This window comes from Apodemus sylvaticus, chromosome 13, assembly GCF_947179515.1.
Source record: "Apodemus sylvaticus chromosome 13, mApoSyl1.1, whole genome shotgun sequence".
NCBI lineage: Eukaryota > Metazoa > Chordata > Mammalia > Rodentia > Muridae > Apodemus > Apodemus sylvaticus.
The window spans coordinates 30,129,200-30,146,520 of record NC_067484.1 but is presented as its reverse complement, the minus strand read 5'-3'; the positions used below and the strand labels follow the sequence as shown (position 1 = coordinate 30,146,520).

Genomic DNA, 17,321 nt, shown 5'->3' with positions numbered 1-17,321 from the left:
CTCAGGAGACGGAGGTAGGTAGGTAATAGATCTCTGAGTTACAGGTCAGCTAGGTCAATACAGTAAGATCCTGTGTGTGTGTGTGTGTGTGTGTGTGTGTGTGTGTGTGTGTGTGTGTGTGTTGGCAAGCACCTGTAATACCAGCATTTGACAGGTGGAGATAGGAAAGTCAGAAGTTCAAGGCCAGCTTGAGCTACATTTTAGGGGGTTCTTTGTTTCTTTAAGTGTTTTTGTTTACTACTGACCTATAGCACAAAGGCCAAGATAGGATCACAAGTTTGGGATCAGCTTTCCCTATACATATTTTACTGTACTTTAAAAGTTAAAAACAATTGCCTATACATGAAACTAATTTAGGAGTTTGTTTACCGCTGTAAGACATCGAATTGAGCTGCATTGAGTTGCATTGTGGCTCCTTTAAGAAGTTGCCCCTGGAAAAGAGGTAGAGTTCAGAAAGGAAGCCTGGGGCTGAGATACAGAACCAAGATATGCCAGTGAGATTTGAGAGTCTTGTGACTGCAGACAGGGCTTACAGGAGTAAGGCTGAAAGACTCACGGTCCCTGACAGTGACAGGTGTAGGAGCTGTGTATGCTTACCAACAACCACGTAGAAGGAACCAAAGAGCCAGAGGCACTATAGGCAGCATGGTGTCCCCAAAGGGTGGGTAAATTAACTTCTTGTTCCCTGAAGATATTTCTATACTTTGAGCCCCAGACTCATACTCAAAGTTATGTCTACAGCATGTTGAGGAGGTGTGGCCTAGCTCCCTGGCCTCCATGCTGTGCTTACATGCTAAGTAGTACACCTTCTGCATGACCACTGGCAGTGACTAGCACCTTGAGATTCCAATCACGCATGAACAAGGGGACCCTTTTGATGCTGTGGAGTAGTGCCATCTGCTGCCACCAGGCTGTCACTTCACCGAAACATAACCCCTCGTCTCTTCAGTATGGCACCTCTCACTTCAGGGCCATTTGTCATCCAAGATACTCATAACGGGGGTGAAGTGGCTACACCACATTCCAGCTAAAGGCCATATGTTCATGTTAAGTTGTCCTATGGCTCTGGTGTCCTTGGGATCTCCAGTACTTCCTGGATCTGCAGCCCTCGGGGGACTCTAGGGCTGGAAAGAATGTCCTCTGAGAAACAGACTCTAATATTGACCTGACAGTTCCAGTATGTCCAGGCCACAGCTGTGCCTGAGACCTGAGCCATTAGACTGCCTGTAGTGCTGGGCCATCGCTGACGTGTCTGAGGGAGAGCCTCGGCCTTGCCTTGGAGGGTTTCTGGGTTCTGCCCACTCGTGGTCTGGGTTGGTATTTTCCCCTGCCAGTTCACAGTTCTTTCCTTGCCCCTTCCTGTTTGTTAAGCTCCTGTGATCCTCTCACAAAGGAGAGACTATTTTGAAACACAGCAACAAACTGACGAAATTAAAACCACGGCCAGACTGTGGCATCAAAACCATCCCTCTACCACTGGCTCACCCTGCTGGTGCCTGCTGGGCGCTCAAGCAGGAGACAGGATGGGGGATAATATTAGCATTGCTGAAAGGTTGCATCTGTGTGGTGACTACAGTCCAGGGTCTGTGACATCATCTACTGGGTCTTCCACACAAATTCTGAATTTGGGATTGGTCTTTCTCCAATTCTCTCCCTGCTTAGTTAGGTTGCTGAGAACCAGAAGTGTGGTCATTACAATCTTGATTAGGCTTATATGGTCGCTGTTAAATTGCCTCCGTCTTACCACGGCTTCCAGAGCGCGGTTGTTGCTTTAAGTTAGCTATTTTACAGCATGGCTAGCTGAGCCTGTTTACATCGGAAGCGGTGAGTGAAAACTGGAAAGTCATTTTGAGAATCGAACCCAGCCAGCGTGCAGAAAGGTCCTCGTTTGGGGGAGGGCAGCCTTCACACCGCCACACACCCGGCTTTGGAGAGCCAGTGTGATCCATAACCCTTTCTGTCTTGTCTCCCAGATTCCCCACTGTGGCAGTTAGCATCGGATTTGCTGTTCACCAAGAGGTAATGTGGCCCTCACCCGGTTTCAGCGTCTGCATTCCTCTTTGACATGCACCATAACCAAGACTAGTATGTCCAAATGTGGATTTTTCAAAACCCAAGAAAGTAAAGAACCACAGACCCACTTTTGTAGGGGGGTGAGGGTGGGGGTGGGGGTTAGGCCTCCCGGAGTGGGGTGAGCTGGCTCTCTTTATTTTTTTTCTGTGGTCTGGTCATAACTGCTGTGGAAAGTAATGTTCTGAGCAGATGGTCCGAATGAGTCTCCCTCTGACCCCTAGAGCGTGTGATCTAGTCACAAACAAAAGAGGACTCCTATTTTTGGATGACATTTTTCATCCCAATATTTTATTAATTCTTCGTCTTTTCCTCCTGGCTATTAGTATGAGAATGTGGCCCTATCAGGATTCCCAGGGACCTTCTGAACTAAGCTGTGGCATGAGACCTAAAAGAAAGGCAGAGGGCGGAGCCTTACGCAGGAAGACAACAAGAGCCTTCCTGTCTTGTAATAATAACATGAGCAGAGTTGGGGTACCTTGTCTTCTACAACTGCCCCCATTCATTCAGAACAGCATCGCAATATCACCAAATGCTCCCCTCATGGGAACAAGAAGTTTGCACAGACCCCCAAAGCACTTTTGGTGTATATTGGTAAAACCTTTTAATATTGCCAGTTGGGTTAAGGAATTGACCATCTCTTGGTTTCTCTGCTCAGTGTTGTCATGGAGACCAGTGAGCATTAATGCTCTCCTAGCCACCAGGTTATCACAACAGGAGTCAAGGCTGCCTAGAAAGCGAACTGGGGCCACAAAGCTCAGATGGGTCTTTGGCATGGCTGGGTCAACCTCTCTAGTTCCAGAGCACAGGAATACTGCTTTCAGTCATGCCCCAATCTAGGAAGCGACTCTCCCTTCCCTGCAGCCCACGGGACATTCCCCTCCATCTCAGAGCCTCATCACAGGTGGCCACACGATTAGGTGATGCCTAGATCTGGATACCAAGTTGTAGCCAGGATCAAGGGTGGGGGCAGGTAAGTGTGCTAGAGAGCCACATACTATTGGGAAGCCCCTCCCAGAAATAAAACCTGTTCTATAGGCTGGCTGAGACTCTACTAAGGCATCTTCCTGATCACCCTGGAGATGAGCATATGGTCCCAAGCACAGACACATATTAACCCCAGGGGTGAGAAGCAGGCAGGAAGAGACAGGAGTGCTGGGTGTGAGGCTCATCACTTCCGCCTCGACCTCTTCCGCTTCCTGCTGGGCAGTGGTCATGCTCCCTAGGGATGTCCACGAGTTCCTGGTTCTGCTGGTTCTATGGAATCACACTCCAGAAACCTGGAGGATGCTTAAGATGTTTTTTTCAGTCGCAGTTACCTTTTTACCAGAGGAAGAGTAGAGAAGGAAGAGAACTCATTATGATAATTTGTTTTAAAGGTTTATTTATTTATTATATAAGAGTACACTGTAGTTGTCTTCAGACACCAGAGGAGAGTGTCAGAGCTCATTACAGATGGTTGTGAGCCACCATGTGGTTGCTGGGATTTGAACTCAGGACCTTTGGCAGAACAGTTAGTGCTCTTACCTGCTGAGCCATTTCACCAGCCCCCTCATTACGATAATGTTAATGCTTTTATTAGTACTAATATAGTTTTGATATGTTCATTTAAGAAACGGCTTGCCAGTTTCACGTCCAGGTGTAGCTTGAAGTCTGCTTTTCTCCATTCCTCTTTGGAAGGCAATTCCGTCATGGTGCCAGTTCCAGCTCTAAGAGGAGCGTTCATCTTTAGATCACTGTTGCTTCTGTGTCAAGGAGTGACGTCGTCTGCTTTCTTCCTGCCCCTTACAGCTGGAATTCGGAGTGATTCACCACTGCACAGAGGAGCGGCTGTACACCGGCAGGAGGGGCCAGGGCGCCTTTTGCAATGGCCAGCGGCTCCAGGTCTCCAAGGAGACAGGTCGGGTCCCTTCAACTCTTGTTTCAGATAGTGATAGATGCCCAGGGTGACTATTACACAAAGTGGTAGCCATCTTCTTCAGAGAGTTCTAGCTCTTTTTAGGAATGCAGTGTCCCTAGTGAAAATGGACACCATTTATCCTGTGTAGGTGGCAATGCTACTGTGCAGTCAGGAGCTTTGAATGCATTTTTAGATCCTCTTGCATCTGTCGTCTTTAAAATGACAGTTACTGGTTACGGTTTGGTCTGCTGGGACTAAGAGAACAGCTTAGACCAAGGGCCGGCCCAGCATCCAGGCACAACTTGGTGGCACCCATGACCACAGACAGCCATGTATCTGGTCTGACCTGGCTGTTGGAAGGGCAAGCACGGTGGAGACCCAGGTTTGCCCGTGCTCCGGGCCTGCCACCAGGATTACAACTGTCCTCTGTTTGCCTTAAATGTAGAGGTTAACGGACATTGTTTGCTTGCAGGAGGTAAACCATGGCGCTGCCCACCACTGACAGCGTGCTGGCTGGGTGTTCTCTCCTCCGGCCTTTGTCCTACAGTGATTAAACTAGTGGTTTCCTTAGTGTGTATAGGATAGGTGTGGTAGGCAACAGAGAAATGCCAGGGTTTTTGTATATGTTGGCAAGGTCTGGAGACATAGCAGTGTGCAGAGTCAGGAGAAGAAGAGGGATCCTGGAAAAGCAGCCCCTGAATGGCAACCCCGTTGAGTTTGGAAAGGCAGTGAGGGCTTGGGGGTGGAGCTGGTGGCGGTGTGCTCGCTGCAGCTCTGGGCAGGACCGGGATGGCCATCGCAGCCTCTGCTCTTACACATCAGAAGCTGCACATCATAAAGTGTCCCGTCCTCAGTCCCTGCTTTCTGTTTGCTGACTCTGGCCTCAGTCCCAAGATGTCAGCCCTTGGTTCTCAGCTGGTCTCCCTTCTTTAACAGCCTCTCCTGTGCCTGTTTTGGTTTATCTTTTCACAGTCCCTTCCTCTCATTTCCCCACTGGGCAGTCCTCCCAGGTGCTGGGGTGTGGAGCTGTGAGCAGCTGACCTGTGTGTGAAGAAGGCACTGTGTGGATGTGCTCACAGGCTTTTGAGGAGGAGAGGTTGAGAGTCCTGAATGGACCCAGATCAGGGGAGTAGAACTCACAGGAGCCCTGTGAGACGCCCCAGCAGGACTATTTGGCAGACCCAGAGTGGGCCAGGAAAAGCACCTTGCCCCATTTTTCTCCTTCTGCCAGAGTGTTTAGTTTGGCTGTGGAATGATGTTAATTCCAGCCATGCTGGCCAAAGGCACCCATCCAAACCTAGCTGGAAACAGCAGCGGGAGGAACCAGCCTTTAACCTCGCGGGTGAACTTTGCTCCAGTATTCACACTTCCTGGTTGGCCACCTTCACAGTTGTCAGGTGCTGACTGCCCGCTCCGATAGCTCCACCCACCCTTGCTCTGGCCCCTCCTAACTGCAGAAGGGCGTGACTTGGTGTGACTTCCACTCTGCTGGGCCCTGGGTAGAAAGAAGCTGCTGTCTGTCTCTAAAGCTCCTGCCCCTGCCTCTACACACCGCCACTCCACGTCCTCACCTCACCAAAGCATGATTGGGACCTGGAGTCCAGGGAGCTGTTTTCACCTCTGGTCACAGATGTCAGAGTGTTCCCGCCAGTGTGCGGACTGGCTCCGGGCATCCATTCTGACCCCCGAGGCTGTTAGGTTGACCTCTCAGAACTCCAGCTGGCTTGTTCAAAGAGCAGCATCTGGTGGGAGATGGAGTTAGTTGTAGAGGCTGGACATGGTCTTAAAGGACTATAATCCAGTACTTGGGAGATAGAAGCAGGTGATCTCTGTGAGTTCGAGGCCATCCCGACCTGCATGGTAAATCCAGGACTGCCAGAGCTATATACTAGAGAGACCATGTCTCAAAAAGCCATCGGCTAGGAGTGCTAGTGCATGCCTCTAATCCCAGCACTCAGGATAGAGGCAGAGGTAGGCAGCTCTCTGTAATTCAAGGTCAGCCTGGTCTACAAGTGAATCGGGGAGAGTCAGGGCTCTGATTGCAGGCAGCCAGGGGTATGGTGGTGTGTGCCTATAATCCCAGCAATGGGAGATGGCAACGGGGGACCTCAAGTCTTTAACGGTGGGAAAACATGCAAGTTTTCTAAAGTTCTCCTCTTTGGTTTTGATTTTTGAAATGGGCTCGCACTGATGTAGACCAGGCCTGCCTTGAGCTGGCAGCATCTTCTCAGCCTCTGCGGGGTTGGATCAGAGGTAGGCACTGTCTCCCCTGACACAAGTTCTCCCAGGTTCCAAGCTCCACTTGAATTTATGTCTGGTGGTACTGGATACGGAACTGTCAGACTCACCTTACTTTCTCGCTTCCAAATACTCAAGTCCTAGCAATCGTAGTCTATCAGAATCCTCTGGCTACCTGTTTCCTTACCGTAAAGGATATCTCCAAAGAAAAATCTACCCACAATTCAAGGCTTAATACATTTGATGATGACATTTACTGCTTCACAGTTGTGAAGAGCATCTGCTGCGTTCCTACTGTGTGTCACTTAGAACAGGAGTTCCGTGGCGCTTAGTGTCAGCTGGGATGGTGAGGCCACGGTCACCTGGCTGGAGACACCCACCTCCCGAGGTTGTCATCTGGGCGCACAGGGCAGCATGGTGAAGGTGGATATGAGGGTGTCTTGATTTAATGGGGGAAGTGCACCTAATGGAGCAGCCCACGGGAACTGGCAAAGGCACACTTTGAGAGGAGAGTCCTGGTGGGTATCTCGGGGCAGGTTCATGGGAACGGTGCCCCCTTGTCGGCTTATCATTGTCCTTGCTACTTGTAAGTTTGTTTCCCTGGCAATAAAATCCAAGACTCACCTCTTCTTGAGTAGAATCTCTAAAATTCTGTGCTGGCAGAGTTGAAGAGTGAACAGTTCAAAAATGGATTTCTTTTCAGATCCATTTTTGGGGCATGGGTTTACAGTCAGAATGGGTCTCGCCGTGTAACCCATTCTGGCTGTAAACCCAGTCTTCCCGCTTCACCTTCTGAGAGGCTGGGGTTACAAAGGGCAGCCATGCCTAAGACAGCTTGATTTTCTTCTACACCTAAGGAATTTTTTCTTCCTGGATGCATGTGGACCTTTTTGTGTTTTGTTTTAGGGTTTTTTTGGTTTTGTTTTTTGTTTGTTTTGTCTCCAGACTCCATAGCTGAGTCCGTTCTCCTAGGGACATAGTTCTTTGAGTATTTCCTATCTTTTCTCACTTTAAAAAAAATATTTTTTAATTCATAGTATTTTTTTTTCACCTAGCTCATGTTCTGTCTTTTGGGACATCTATAATAGGAAATTGGTCCTCTATTTAAATCTGTTACATGCATATGCCTTCAGAGTCCAGAAGAGGGCATCTAGTCCTCAGAAGCAGGAGTTAGGAGCCATCCATTGTGGATACCTGGAACCAAACTGTAGTCCTAAAAGAGCAGGAAGTATAACCACTGAGCCATCCTTCCCTCCAGCCCCTAGTTTAGTTTGTTCCTTTTATTGACTATCTGAAATATTTTCAATTTTCCCCTAAGCTCTGTGCCCTCTAATTTTGAGTTTTGCTGTTTTTCATGCTCCGTTTCATGGGCAGGTCTTCAAGTGTCCACTGACTGTTGAGATGTTGTTCTGCCTGTTTTGTTTGCCCTTGTATCGTTGTGTGTAAGATTCACCATGGTTCACTGTAATGCAAAACAAGAGTTTGCTTGTATAGAAAGGGGCAAAGGGATCTGGAATGTGGACGCTTCTTTTGGAGGCATTACACCGACTTAGGGCTGCCAAGTAAAATACCATAGGAGAGGCTGGTCCCCCCCTCCCCCCCCCCCAGTCATGGGGTAGCTGAGGTTTTCACCTGAACACACCTACTGCGGCTCCACCCTGCGAGTGGTGTGACCGCTGAGGCAGGGCCAGTTTAGGATCTGTAGCGAAGTGAGGGCAAACAGTTCCTGACCCCCGCCACAGTGCGCCTCAGTCGTGTTCCTGACCCACTAGACAGGCTTTCAGTGCAGGCGTTGTCGTCCCCTCATGTATCTTATATATGGCCATATGAGCATGTGTCTCTGAGTTGAGACTGGAGAGGGTTCTTCAACAGGCAGTCCTGAACAAAATGGGCTCCACAGGGTAGTAACAACTTGAATTAGAACAGGTTAGACTCACCCTCTGCCCATCACAGCCGAAAGACCACAGAGTCAGCCGCTCTTGAGGGAAGTCAAGATGATTCCATTAGAACCGGGGCTCGGTCTTTGTGTTGATGGGAACTTCTTTCTTGCAGATCTCGCAAAGGCCTTGGTTCTGACAGAAATCGGGCCCAAACGTGACCCCGATACCCTGAAAGTATTCCTGAGCAACATGGAGCGGCTGCTGCACGCCAAGGCTCATGGGTACAGGTCCTCAGTCCCGTAGCCAGTGGGTTGAAAGCCAAATGTGCTCTTGGCTAAACACTCCCAAGGGATATGAAGAGGAGGCACCGAGAGGTAGGACAGGAGGCTGCTGACACCAGGCTGAGGCGCACCATGCGCCATCATCCTCCGAACACTGGCTGCCAGGTGTCAGCAAACAGATGGCTCCTGTCTGTGTCCTGGTCTCTGTCTGAAGCTTGGGTCCCTCAATCAATGGCATCATGGGTCTTTAGGTTTCTCAGTGGCCTAGCATTGGACCAGGGTGTGTGTCTTAGTTACTTTCCTATTGCTCTGGGCTGATACCGTGACCAAGACAGAAGAGTTTATTTGGAGCTTACAGTTTCAGAGGGTTAGAGTCCACAACCTTCATGGTAGAAAGCATGGCAGGAGGTTGGCATGGTGCTGGAGCAACAGCTGAGAATTCAGGTGATGAGAGAGAATTGCAAATGGGATGAGCTTTTGAAACCGCACAGCCCACCCCTGGTGACACACTCCCTCCAACAAGGCCACACCTCTCAGTCTTTTCCAAAAGTCCCACCAGCTGGCGACCATGTACTGAAATAGATGCACCTATAGGAGTCATCCTCACTCAAACCACAGTGCCCAACCATTTGATGTTGGGCTGTGGTGTTCCCGTTTTTTTGGTTTTGGTTTTTTGGTTTTGGTTTTTTTTTTTTTTTTTTTTGGATTTGGTTTTTTTTTGTTGTTGTTTTTTTTTTTTTCCGAGACAGGGTTTCTCTGTGTAGCCCTGGCTCTCCTGGAACTTACTCTGTAAACCAGGCTGGCCTCGAACTCAGAAATCCGTCTGCCTCTGCCTCCCAGAGTGCTGGGATTATAGGCATACGTCACCACTGCCCGGCAGTGTTCCTGTTTATAAACAGGTTGAGTCACATTCATACCTAGCCTAGGACAAATGTGATCTGCTGACCACAGGTCACACTTAGGAGCCCAGTCTTAGGATAGCATGCTAGTGTCATCGTGGAAAAGTCGTATGCCTGGGCCGCTCATGCCAGACCTGCCCTCTGCACCCTGAGCTGCTGGCAGAATCCTGTGACTTCATTTCTGAGAGCTGAGAGGACCTAGCAAGGGGTGAGGGGTAAGGATCAAGCACGCCCTGTCAGGTGCCCCCTCACTGACCCACATCTGTCCTCCCCTCCCCTCCAGGGTCCGGGTGATTGGCAGCTCCACCTTAGCCCTCTGCTACCTGGCCTCGGGTGCTGCTGATGCCTACTACCAGTTTGGCCTTCACTGCTGGGACCTGGCAGCTGCCACCGTCATCATTAGAGAAGCGGGTGGCATTGTGATTGACACCTCAGGTAAGCTCTATGGCCCTGGCCACCCTCCTTTCACTGTACCCAGCAGCAGACACTAAAGCAGGTGACACTGAATAGAGTGTACCACATTAGGTTACTCCACCTCCTCTGAATTCTGCAGATGAGACCACACCGGGGTGCATGGCAAGCAGTGGCCATCCATGGTGGGTCTTGGTCCTCCCTAAGGACCAAGGTCACTGGCTAATTACAGAAGCAGCAGCATTCCACACTCACCGTCGCTGACCGCTTCCCGGGGCTTCTGCAACAATCCATGGGTTAGACAGAGCAGAGGCTTCCCCAGGATTGCAGCCCAGAGTCAGGACAGCCCTGTACCCAGCAGGAGCTGTCCTGTTCTGCCTTTATGCCACCAGGTCCCAGCCACTGGTCCTCCTTTATAGAGCATAGCTGAGCCCCATTTGCATCTCTTTATCCACTTAGGACCCAAAACCCCTCCACTGAGTCCTGACAGATATGGTTAGACTCATTTTTCCTTCTTGATTTTAGAGTTTGTTCATGAAAAGGCTGTGTCCCACTTAGTTTTTTTTTAAAGATTTTACTTATTTATTTTATACATATATGTGCTCAATTTGTTATATATGCCGGCATGTCAGAAGATTCCATTACAGATGGTTGTGAGCCACCATGTGGTTGCTGAGAATTGAACTTGGGACCTCAAGAAGAACAGACAGTGCTCTTAACCACTGAGCCATCTCTTCAGCCCTCCCCGCCCCCCTGTGTCCCACTTTTTAACTATTGGGAGTAGGAAGTAGATCTCCTGTCATCTGGCACGTCCGTCCTATTTCTCTTTTGTGAGATTTGAATCTCCGAGCAATATACAAAAGTGGAGTTGTGCTGGCCTTGGGCAGTGAGCTGTACAGGACCATCGATCTCACACTAAAAAGTACCTTGAGGCCTGAACCTGCATTTTTTTTTTAACATACACCCAAGAAAGTGCATAGAACATGTGGAAAGGCAGGCTTGGCCTTCCCAGGCTTACTGAGTCAAGGAAGCACATCAGCCCTCTGCCACAGCAGCCTGCTGTGTGGCGACATGCAAGATATTCTACTCCCATCCTGGTCTCTCCCCGTTTTATATTTCACGGAACCATCGTAGCTCTAAGACGGGGCAGCTTCCGTGCTCACTACAGTGCAGCCCTAGCTGCGTTCCCACCTGGGCAGGGTAGGTATCCAGAGTTATGGGTCTCCCACACAGCCAGCTTCCTTTCTTGGCTGCTTGTAGGGACTCCACCTTCGCCTGGGGGCTCTTTTCCTCTGCACGCATATGTGAAGTTGCAGTTCAAGGCTTCCGTAACCCAGATGCCCGTCCTCCTCTCTCTGACCACAGGTGGACCCCTTGACCTCATGTCGTGCAGAGTCGTGGCTGCTGGCACCAGAGAGATGGCCGTGCTCATAGCTCAGGCCCTACAAACTATTAACTACGGCCGTGACGACGAGAAGTGAAGCCACACAAGGCTCGAAGGCTGAAATGCAGCAGCAACCTGGGGAAGAGCTGTCCCGGAGGCTTGCGGTGACACAGCTCTCCCCGGGCCTCGGTGCTGAGCTGATTCTCTCTAATCTCATGTAGCCCCCTTCCAGGTCGGTACATGTTCTTTCCTCAGAGCCAAACTCAAATCAAATGTGTGAGGTGTGTGTTAGTCATCCATCCTGATTGTTTTTCCAAAATGCAAATAAATCTCAGGTGATAAAGCTTTAGAAAGGGCTCTCAGGCCCTCCCCTGCCCGTGGCAATACAGAATGCAATAAATCAGAATTCGAGTGTTCTGCTTTGGGTCTTCGTCCAGCCTCTGGGTCTCTGGCAAGGCTGTCACTGCTATTAACCTGCAGGTTGTAGCAGTGGATGTCTGGCACCCCGACCATGGCAACAGTGAAAACTTTCCCTAAATATCAGTTTCCTGACCAACAGGCTGTATTTAAATACACACAGATAATCTTTAGCCATTTTTTTATACTGCCTTCAGTTGACCTTCAGGGCGTACGTGTACTGTATAAATTAAAATGTTGTGTACAGAATCTTTATCAGAGCCTATGTGTGTATTGAAAGGGGGAAAAATTAAGAAAATTGCTAAAATGAAAACTGCTAAAATGTTTTGTGACAAGCATTTTTATAAACATAAAATCTTTCAGGAGTTGCAACTTTTTAAATAGTGGAGTATTTTTTGGGGGGTCAGGGGATGCTACAGTAGAACTCAGGCTGTCATGCAGAGTAGACAGACTTTGCACCACTGAGCTATATCCCAGCACTAGGGACCAGAATTCTGGTTCCATGTTAAGCTGGGACCCTAGACTGTTGAGCCAGGTGACTGCAGACAAGGCTCTCATGAACCTGGTCAGTTCTACACCTGGGACGCCACAGTTGCTGTTGGGGAAAGAGACAGCACTTCCCTTCTGTGCCAGAAAAATACCTTTTTCTTAATTACCGAGAAGTTTGCATGTTTCCCTTGTTCTGACTAAAACATGAGCTCTGTACTTTGTCAAGTACCCTTTCTCTTTGAGGAAATTGTCTATCACCTGTGGCCGCACTGGCAAAAAGCAAAGTTCTCCATTCATTGTCTTCGTGGGATCAATTGTCCCGGTCTTTTCAAGCTACTGAATACTTCTGAAAGTAGCTAAGCCATTTTGAGATGGCTGTTGTGTTCATCTCCAGAAGCTGCTTTATTTATCTGTGTGATTGTTTATACATACATATTCATTCTGGTAGCACTTTTCCATAGGTGAGTTGCTTTGTTTCTCTAAGAAGGGATTTTGTGAATCCCAGGCTGGCCTGGAACTTTCTCTATAGCCAAGAATGGCCTTGACCTCCTGATTCTCCAACCTCTACCTCCACCCCACTGGGATTACAGACATGTGCTACCTACCGTGCCTGGCAATAAGATGTTTTCTGATTTACTCCAGTAGGCCTACATTTGTATCTTTTCCTTTTTTCACATAATATACTCAAAACAGTACCTAACAGCACCTTACACAGATACACAAGAAATTCCTCAGACTCTTCAACAATTATGAAGATCTCCTGGATTGAATGATTATGAGGGTTATTTTCAAATAAATAACTCCCCAGGTACAAGCTGTCTTTAGGTGTCCTCAGAGCACTTAAACAAGCTGTGTCTGCACTACTCCAAGAAAAAATAGAGAGCTCTGGGGAACAGGGAAGCCCCAGGGTTGGGCCAGGCAGGGACCCTTGCTGGCTTGCCGGTTCACTCATTCCCCGAAGGACCTTCCCAGGCGCACAGCTGGCCGGTTGTTTCTGTGCTGCTGCTCCAGGTCACCCTCCCACCATTCCACTCAGGACATTTTATTTGTTTGTTAGGTGGTTGGTGAGTCCATCCCTTGGAATTCTTCTGATCAGCTTCCACACACTTTCCCCTGACTTCTCCCTCTATCTCAACAGCGTTGCGGTAGCATCCTGTAGAGCATCCTGCAGAGCAGCGGTTCTCAACAGTGGGTGGCTGCTCCTCTGCAGGTGGAACAACCCTTTTAGAGGTGTTACCTGAGACCATCAGAAAACACATGTATATTATGATTTGTAACCGTAGCCACCTTACAGTCATAAAATGGCAACAAAAATAACTTAATGGTCAACATGAGGAACTGTATTAAAGGGTCACTGCAGTGGGAAAGCTGAGAACCACTGTGGTAAAGACCTGCTGCCTTTAACTGAATGATAAACGCCCTGCCGTCCACAGCAGGGCTCAGTCAGGTGTGGGTTTGTGTCCTCAGGAAAGCCACCAGCCTCTTGCTTCTGTCCTGCCCTTATCGCAGAACTCTTGAGGGACATCACTGGGCATTATGGGAACGCCAACAAGTGCAAAGCGCGAGGTGGATTTGCTGTTTGCTTTGTGTTTAGCAGATTTATCTCCAACAGTCTCCAAACAGCTACAGTGCAGTGTCCTGCACAAATTCTCCCCTGTAGCTCCGTTGCCACTGGGTGTGCTGTGTCAGAATGACCAGCTTCTGCTTCCGTGGAGCTGTCGGGGGAACGGCTGGTTCGCCCAGTGGTACAGAAGAGCGTCGTCAGTCTATCACATGTTATCAAAGTAATGGCCTGTTGCTCTTATCTGTTCTTTTAAAAATAATCCAATACATAAAAAACGGAAAAGTTATATGTTTATGAGATACATGTAATATTTCAGTGTGCGGTATGTAATGTTGAAGTCAGTAAAACTTACCCAGTGATTTGCCATTTCTTTTATTTTTTTTTTTTTTTTAAAGATTTATTTATTATTATGTATAAGTACACTATAGCTGTCTTTAGACTCACCAGAAGAGGGCGTCAAATCTCATTACAGATGGTTGTGAGCCACCATGTGGTTGCTGGGATTTGTACTCAGGACCTCTGGAAGAGCAGTCAGTGCTCTTAACCACTGAGCCATCTCTCCAGCCCACCATTTCTTTTATGAGAAAACCTTCAAGCGATTTTTTTCTAGCATTTTACAGTCTATGAAACTAATCATTAGAGACAGACACAATTAATTACTAATTTTTTGCTATTATTATTATGATTATTAATCATTAGTAGTGGTAGTATTTAAAAATCCAAAGATTGTAACATGGTTCAATAGGGTGCCTCACCTATCAGAGGAAACCAGAAATGTCTTGTTGGGCTGCCCCATAGCTTAGACTGCTTGAAAAAGCATTTACAGTCCAAGCACTCCAGGATCTTGGTAAAGCTCAGCATGTACTGCCTGTGCCTCTCCTCAGCAGGAAACAACGTTCATCCCTTTTTTTCCTATGGAGGCAACGTGCAACTCCAGCCAATGTTTAAAAGCGTAAGCAGGGCTGGGCGATGGTGGTGCACGCCTGTAATCCCAGCACTTGGGAGGCAGAGGCAGGCGGATTTCTGAGTTTGAGGCCAGCCTGGTCTACAGAGTGAGTTCCAGGACAGCCAGGGCTACACAGAGAAACCCTGTCTCGAATGCCCTGCACCCCCCCCCCCAAAGTGGCTGGGTTGGTAAGTTTCTGCCTGCAGGCATGAGGAGTTGCTTTCAGATGCCACACTGAAGAAGAGGAGGATTTCTGGGGCTCACTGACAAGCTACTCTAGCCAACTGGTGATCTCCCAGTTCAGGGAGAAACTGTCTCAAAAAATAAAATGGAGTGTAACTGAGGGAGACTCCCAATGTCAACCTCTGGTCTCCATGTACACACAGGGTACACAATCAAAAGATCCAACATCTGTAGCCACAATCCTTCAAAGCCAGTGAATGGATGCGATGGGCAGTGCTGTGTGTGAGAATACAGTTTAACCACTGAGCTTACGCTGTTGCAGGCTTGGGAGTGGAGGTTCTATAGGCAGATTAAACCGTGCTCCAGGAGGGACCAGGACAAGTGTGTACATCAATACAGGCTTCCGGGAAGTGCAGGTGCCGCCCCAAAACCTGGGCTTCTTCTGGTTGCTTCACGCCTTTCTCGCAGGCTTCCCAATTCAGCCCCAAAAATCACGTTCCCAACTAAATGTGAAGGGATCAGGACAGTTCTATGCCTGCTCACCAGTCAGTGGAACTGTTCGGAAGGGGTGGAAGGTGTGTCACTGAGGGGTGGGCTTTGGAGTTTTGAAAGCACATGCCAGTCCCAGTTAACTCTATGGATCAAGATGTGAGCTCTCGGTTACCACTCCAGCACCGTGCTTTTCCCCCACGATGGTCATGGAGTCTAACCCTCTGAAACTGTAAGCCCCAAATAAACTCTTCTACAAGATGCCTCCTTGGTCACCGTGTCTCATCACAGCAGTGGAAAAGTCACTTAGACAGTGGTGATGCAAAATCACTTGGAAAAGCTACCTGTTGGGGCTACAATGGGGAGAGACTGGGCCATGGTGTCCAGCTGTTAGCCTGGGGTAACACTCAACCTGTGCATGGCAGTAGCTGCCCCAGGACAGATGGGAAACAATCAGGGAGATGGTGAGATAGGTCAGGAAGAGTTAGGGTTAGAAAGCAGGTGGGACCGGGGGTGTCACCTTTAGTTGCAGTGTAGTGCAGGAGGCAGAGACAGGTGGGGCTCTGAGTTGGAGGCCACCCTGGTCTATATACTGAGTTCTAAGGAAATCAGGGTTACATAGTAAGACCCTGTCTTTTCTTGGTTGTGGTGGAGTTTTGGGGGGGTTGTTTCTTTTTTGGGGGTTGGTTTTTGTTTTGTTTTTGTTTTTGTTTTTGGATTTGTTTTTTTCGAGACAGGGTTTCTCTGTATAGCCCTGACTGTCCTGGAACTCACTCTGTAAACCAGGCTGTAAACTCAGAAATCCGCCTGCCTCTGCCTCCCAGAGTGCTGGGATTACAGGCGTGTGCCACCACCACCCAGCAAGACCCGGTCTTAAAAGACAAAAACAGGAAGGAAAGAAAGGAAGGAAGGAAAGAAAGGAATTGGCAGCACACAGCCAAGATGCCGGACAGCCACCCTAGTCACTGCTGAAGCCACTCATGTCTAGTCACCTCAACACTGACGGGACCAAAGAGCATCTCAACCTGAAGTCCAAACGGAGTGAGTGTCTGAAGAAAAGTGGAGTTGGAGCAGATGCAGCCCCGCCATGGGGAGGGTGTAGGGATGCTGCTTGACGTGCAAAGGAGGGCCTGACCTGGAAGTTCTAGTTGTTGGGAGATCTGCTTGTGGCTCCTGATGTGTACCAACTTCTCACAGGCCCACGCCCCAGGAGCCAGCCACTGAGTCTGCAGACTCCTAGCACCCAGTGAGGCGCTGGGCAAAGACACAGCCTGGGCAAGCCCGCCAGACTTCATAGTGACCATGTGGATGACCTTGGAACTGTGAGTGGGGTTGGGTGAGGACCCAGGGCCGTCAGGTGGTGAGGGAGGAAAGATGAGGCATGGGATAGGGAAAGGCTTATAAGAGGCAGGAGCTCCCAGGTAGCAAGCACAATGCCATTGGAGGAGAGTGCTGTCAGTCATGCGATAGGCGAGTCCTCTCTGGCAGAAGGACCTTACACATAGATACATAAAGAAAGCTGGAGACTCACAATGTCTCAGACTGAATAGTGAACTAAGATGGCGCCCTTCAGGACAACCCCATCCTCCAGGTGCCATTAAGCCGAGTGTACTGCAGATAATATAGACATGTTCAACATTGGGAAAATCATATTGATTAACTGATCCCTGGATGTTTGGGGGAGAGCTGGTTGTGGGCTGCTAAAGTCAAGGACAGTATCCACCCCCCACCCCCGCAAGCCTGGACCATCAGCAGAAAAGAACATGGCTTGTCTCAGCAAAGATATCCCTTCTCTCAGTCTAGCATCTGCCAGGAGCCTTCCGCCCGTGTATGGTTTCCTGGAACCATGGGGAGAAAAAAGTCAGGGTGCTGAGAAACTCTCCACCCATCTGTGATTCACTCCAACTGCTGATGACTGCAGGAGTGTCCGTTAAGGTGCCACACCCACTGCTGTCCCTCAAAAGGTGAAGGGCTGCTGAGCAGAGACAATTCACCCCCCTCCCAACACACACCCTTAACAGGACATTAGTAACTGAGGTCACATTGCACACACATATGCAGTATCACAGTCTGGAGCCTGGGGATGTTTTTCAGTTTTCAACAAGGATTGACTTAAAGCCTTTGATAGATACAGTTATTAAACTGTGGATCCAGCGTCCCATCCCTGAAG

General features: G+C 48.9%; 1 protein-coding gene across 1 annotated transcript in view; it reads left to right on the top strand.

Annotated features, from left to right (window-relative positions):
* Impa2 (inositol monophosphatase 2) overlaps window positions 1–13,892 on the top strand; it is a 33,221-nt gene extending 19,329 nt beyond the window's left edge. Inside the window, exons 4-8 of the mRNA XM_052155721.1 lie at window positions 1,974–2,019; window positions 3,862–3,970; window positions 8,261–8,369; window positions 9,552–9,703; window positions 11,045–13,892. Coding sequence (XP_052011681.1) covers window positions 1,974–2,019; window positions 3,862–3,970; window positions 8,261–8,369; window positions 9,552–9,703; window positions 11,045–11,160 — 532 coding nt within the window. The 3' untranslated portion in view covers window positions 11,161–13,892. The remainder of the gene's footprint in view (window positions 1–1,973; window positions 2,020–3,861; window positions 3,971–8,260; window positions 8,370–9,551; window positions 9,704–11,044) is intronic.
* Window positions 13,893–17,321: the final 3,429 nt, after the last annotated feature.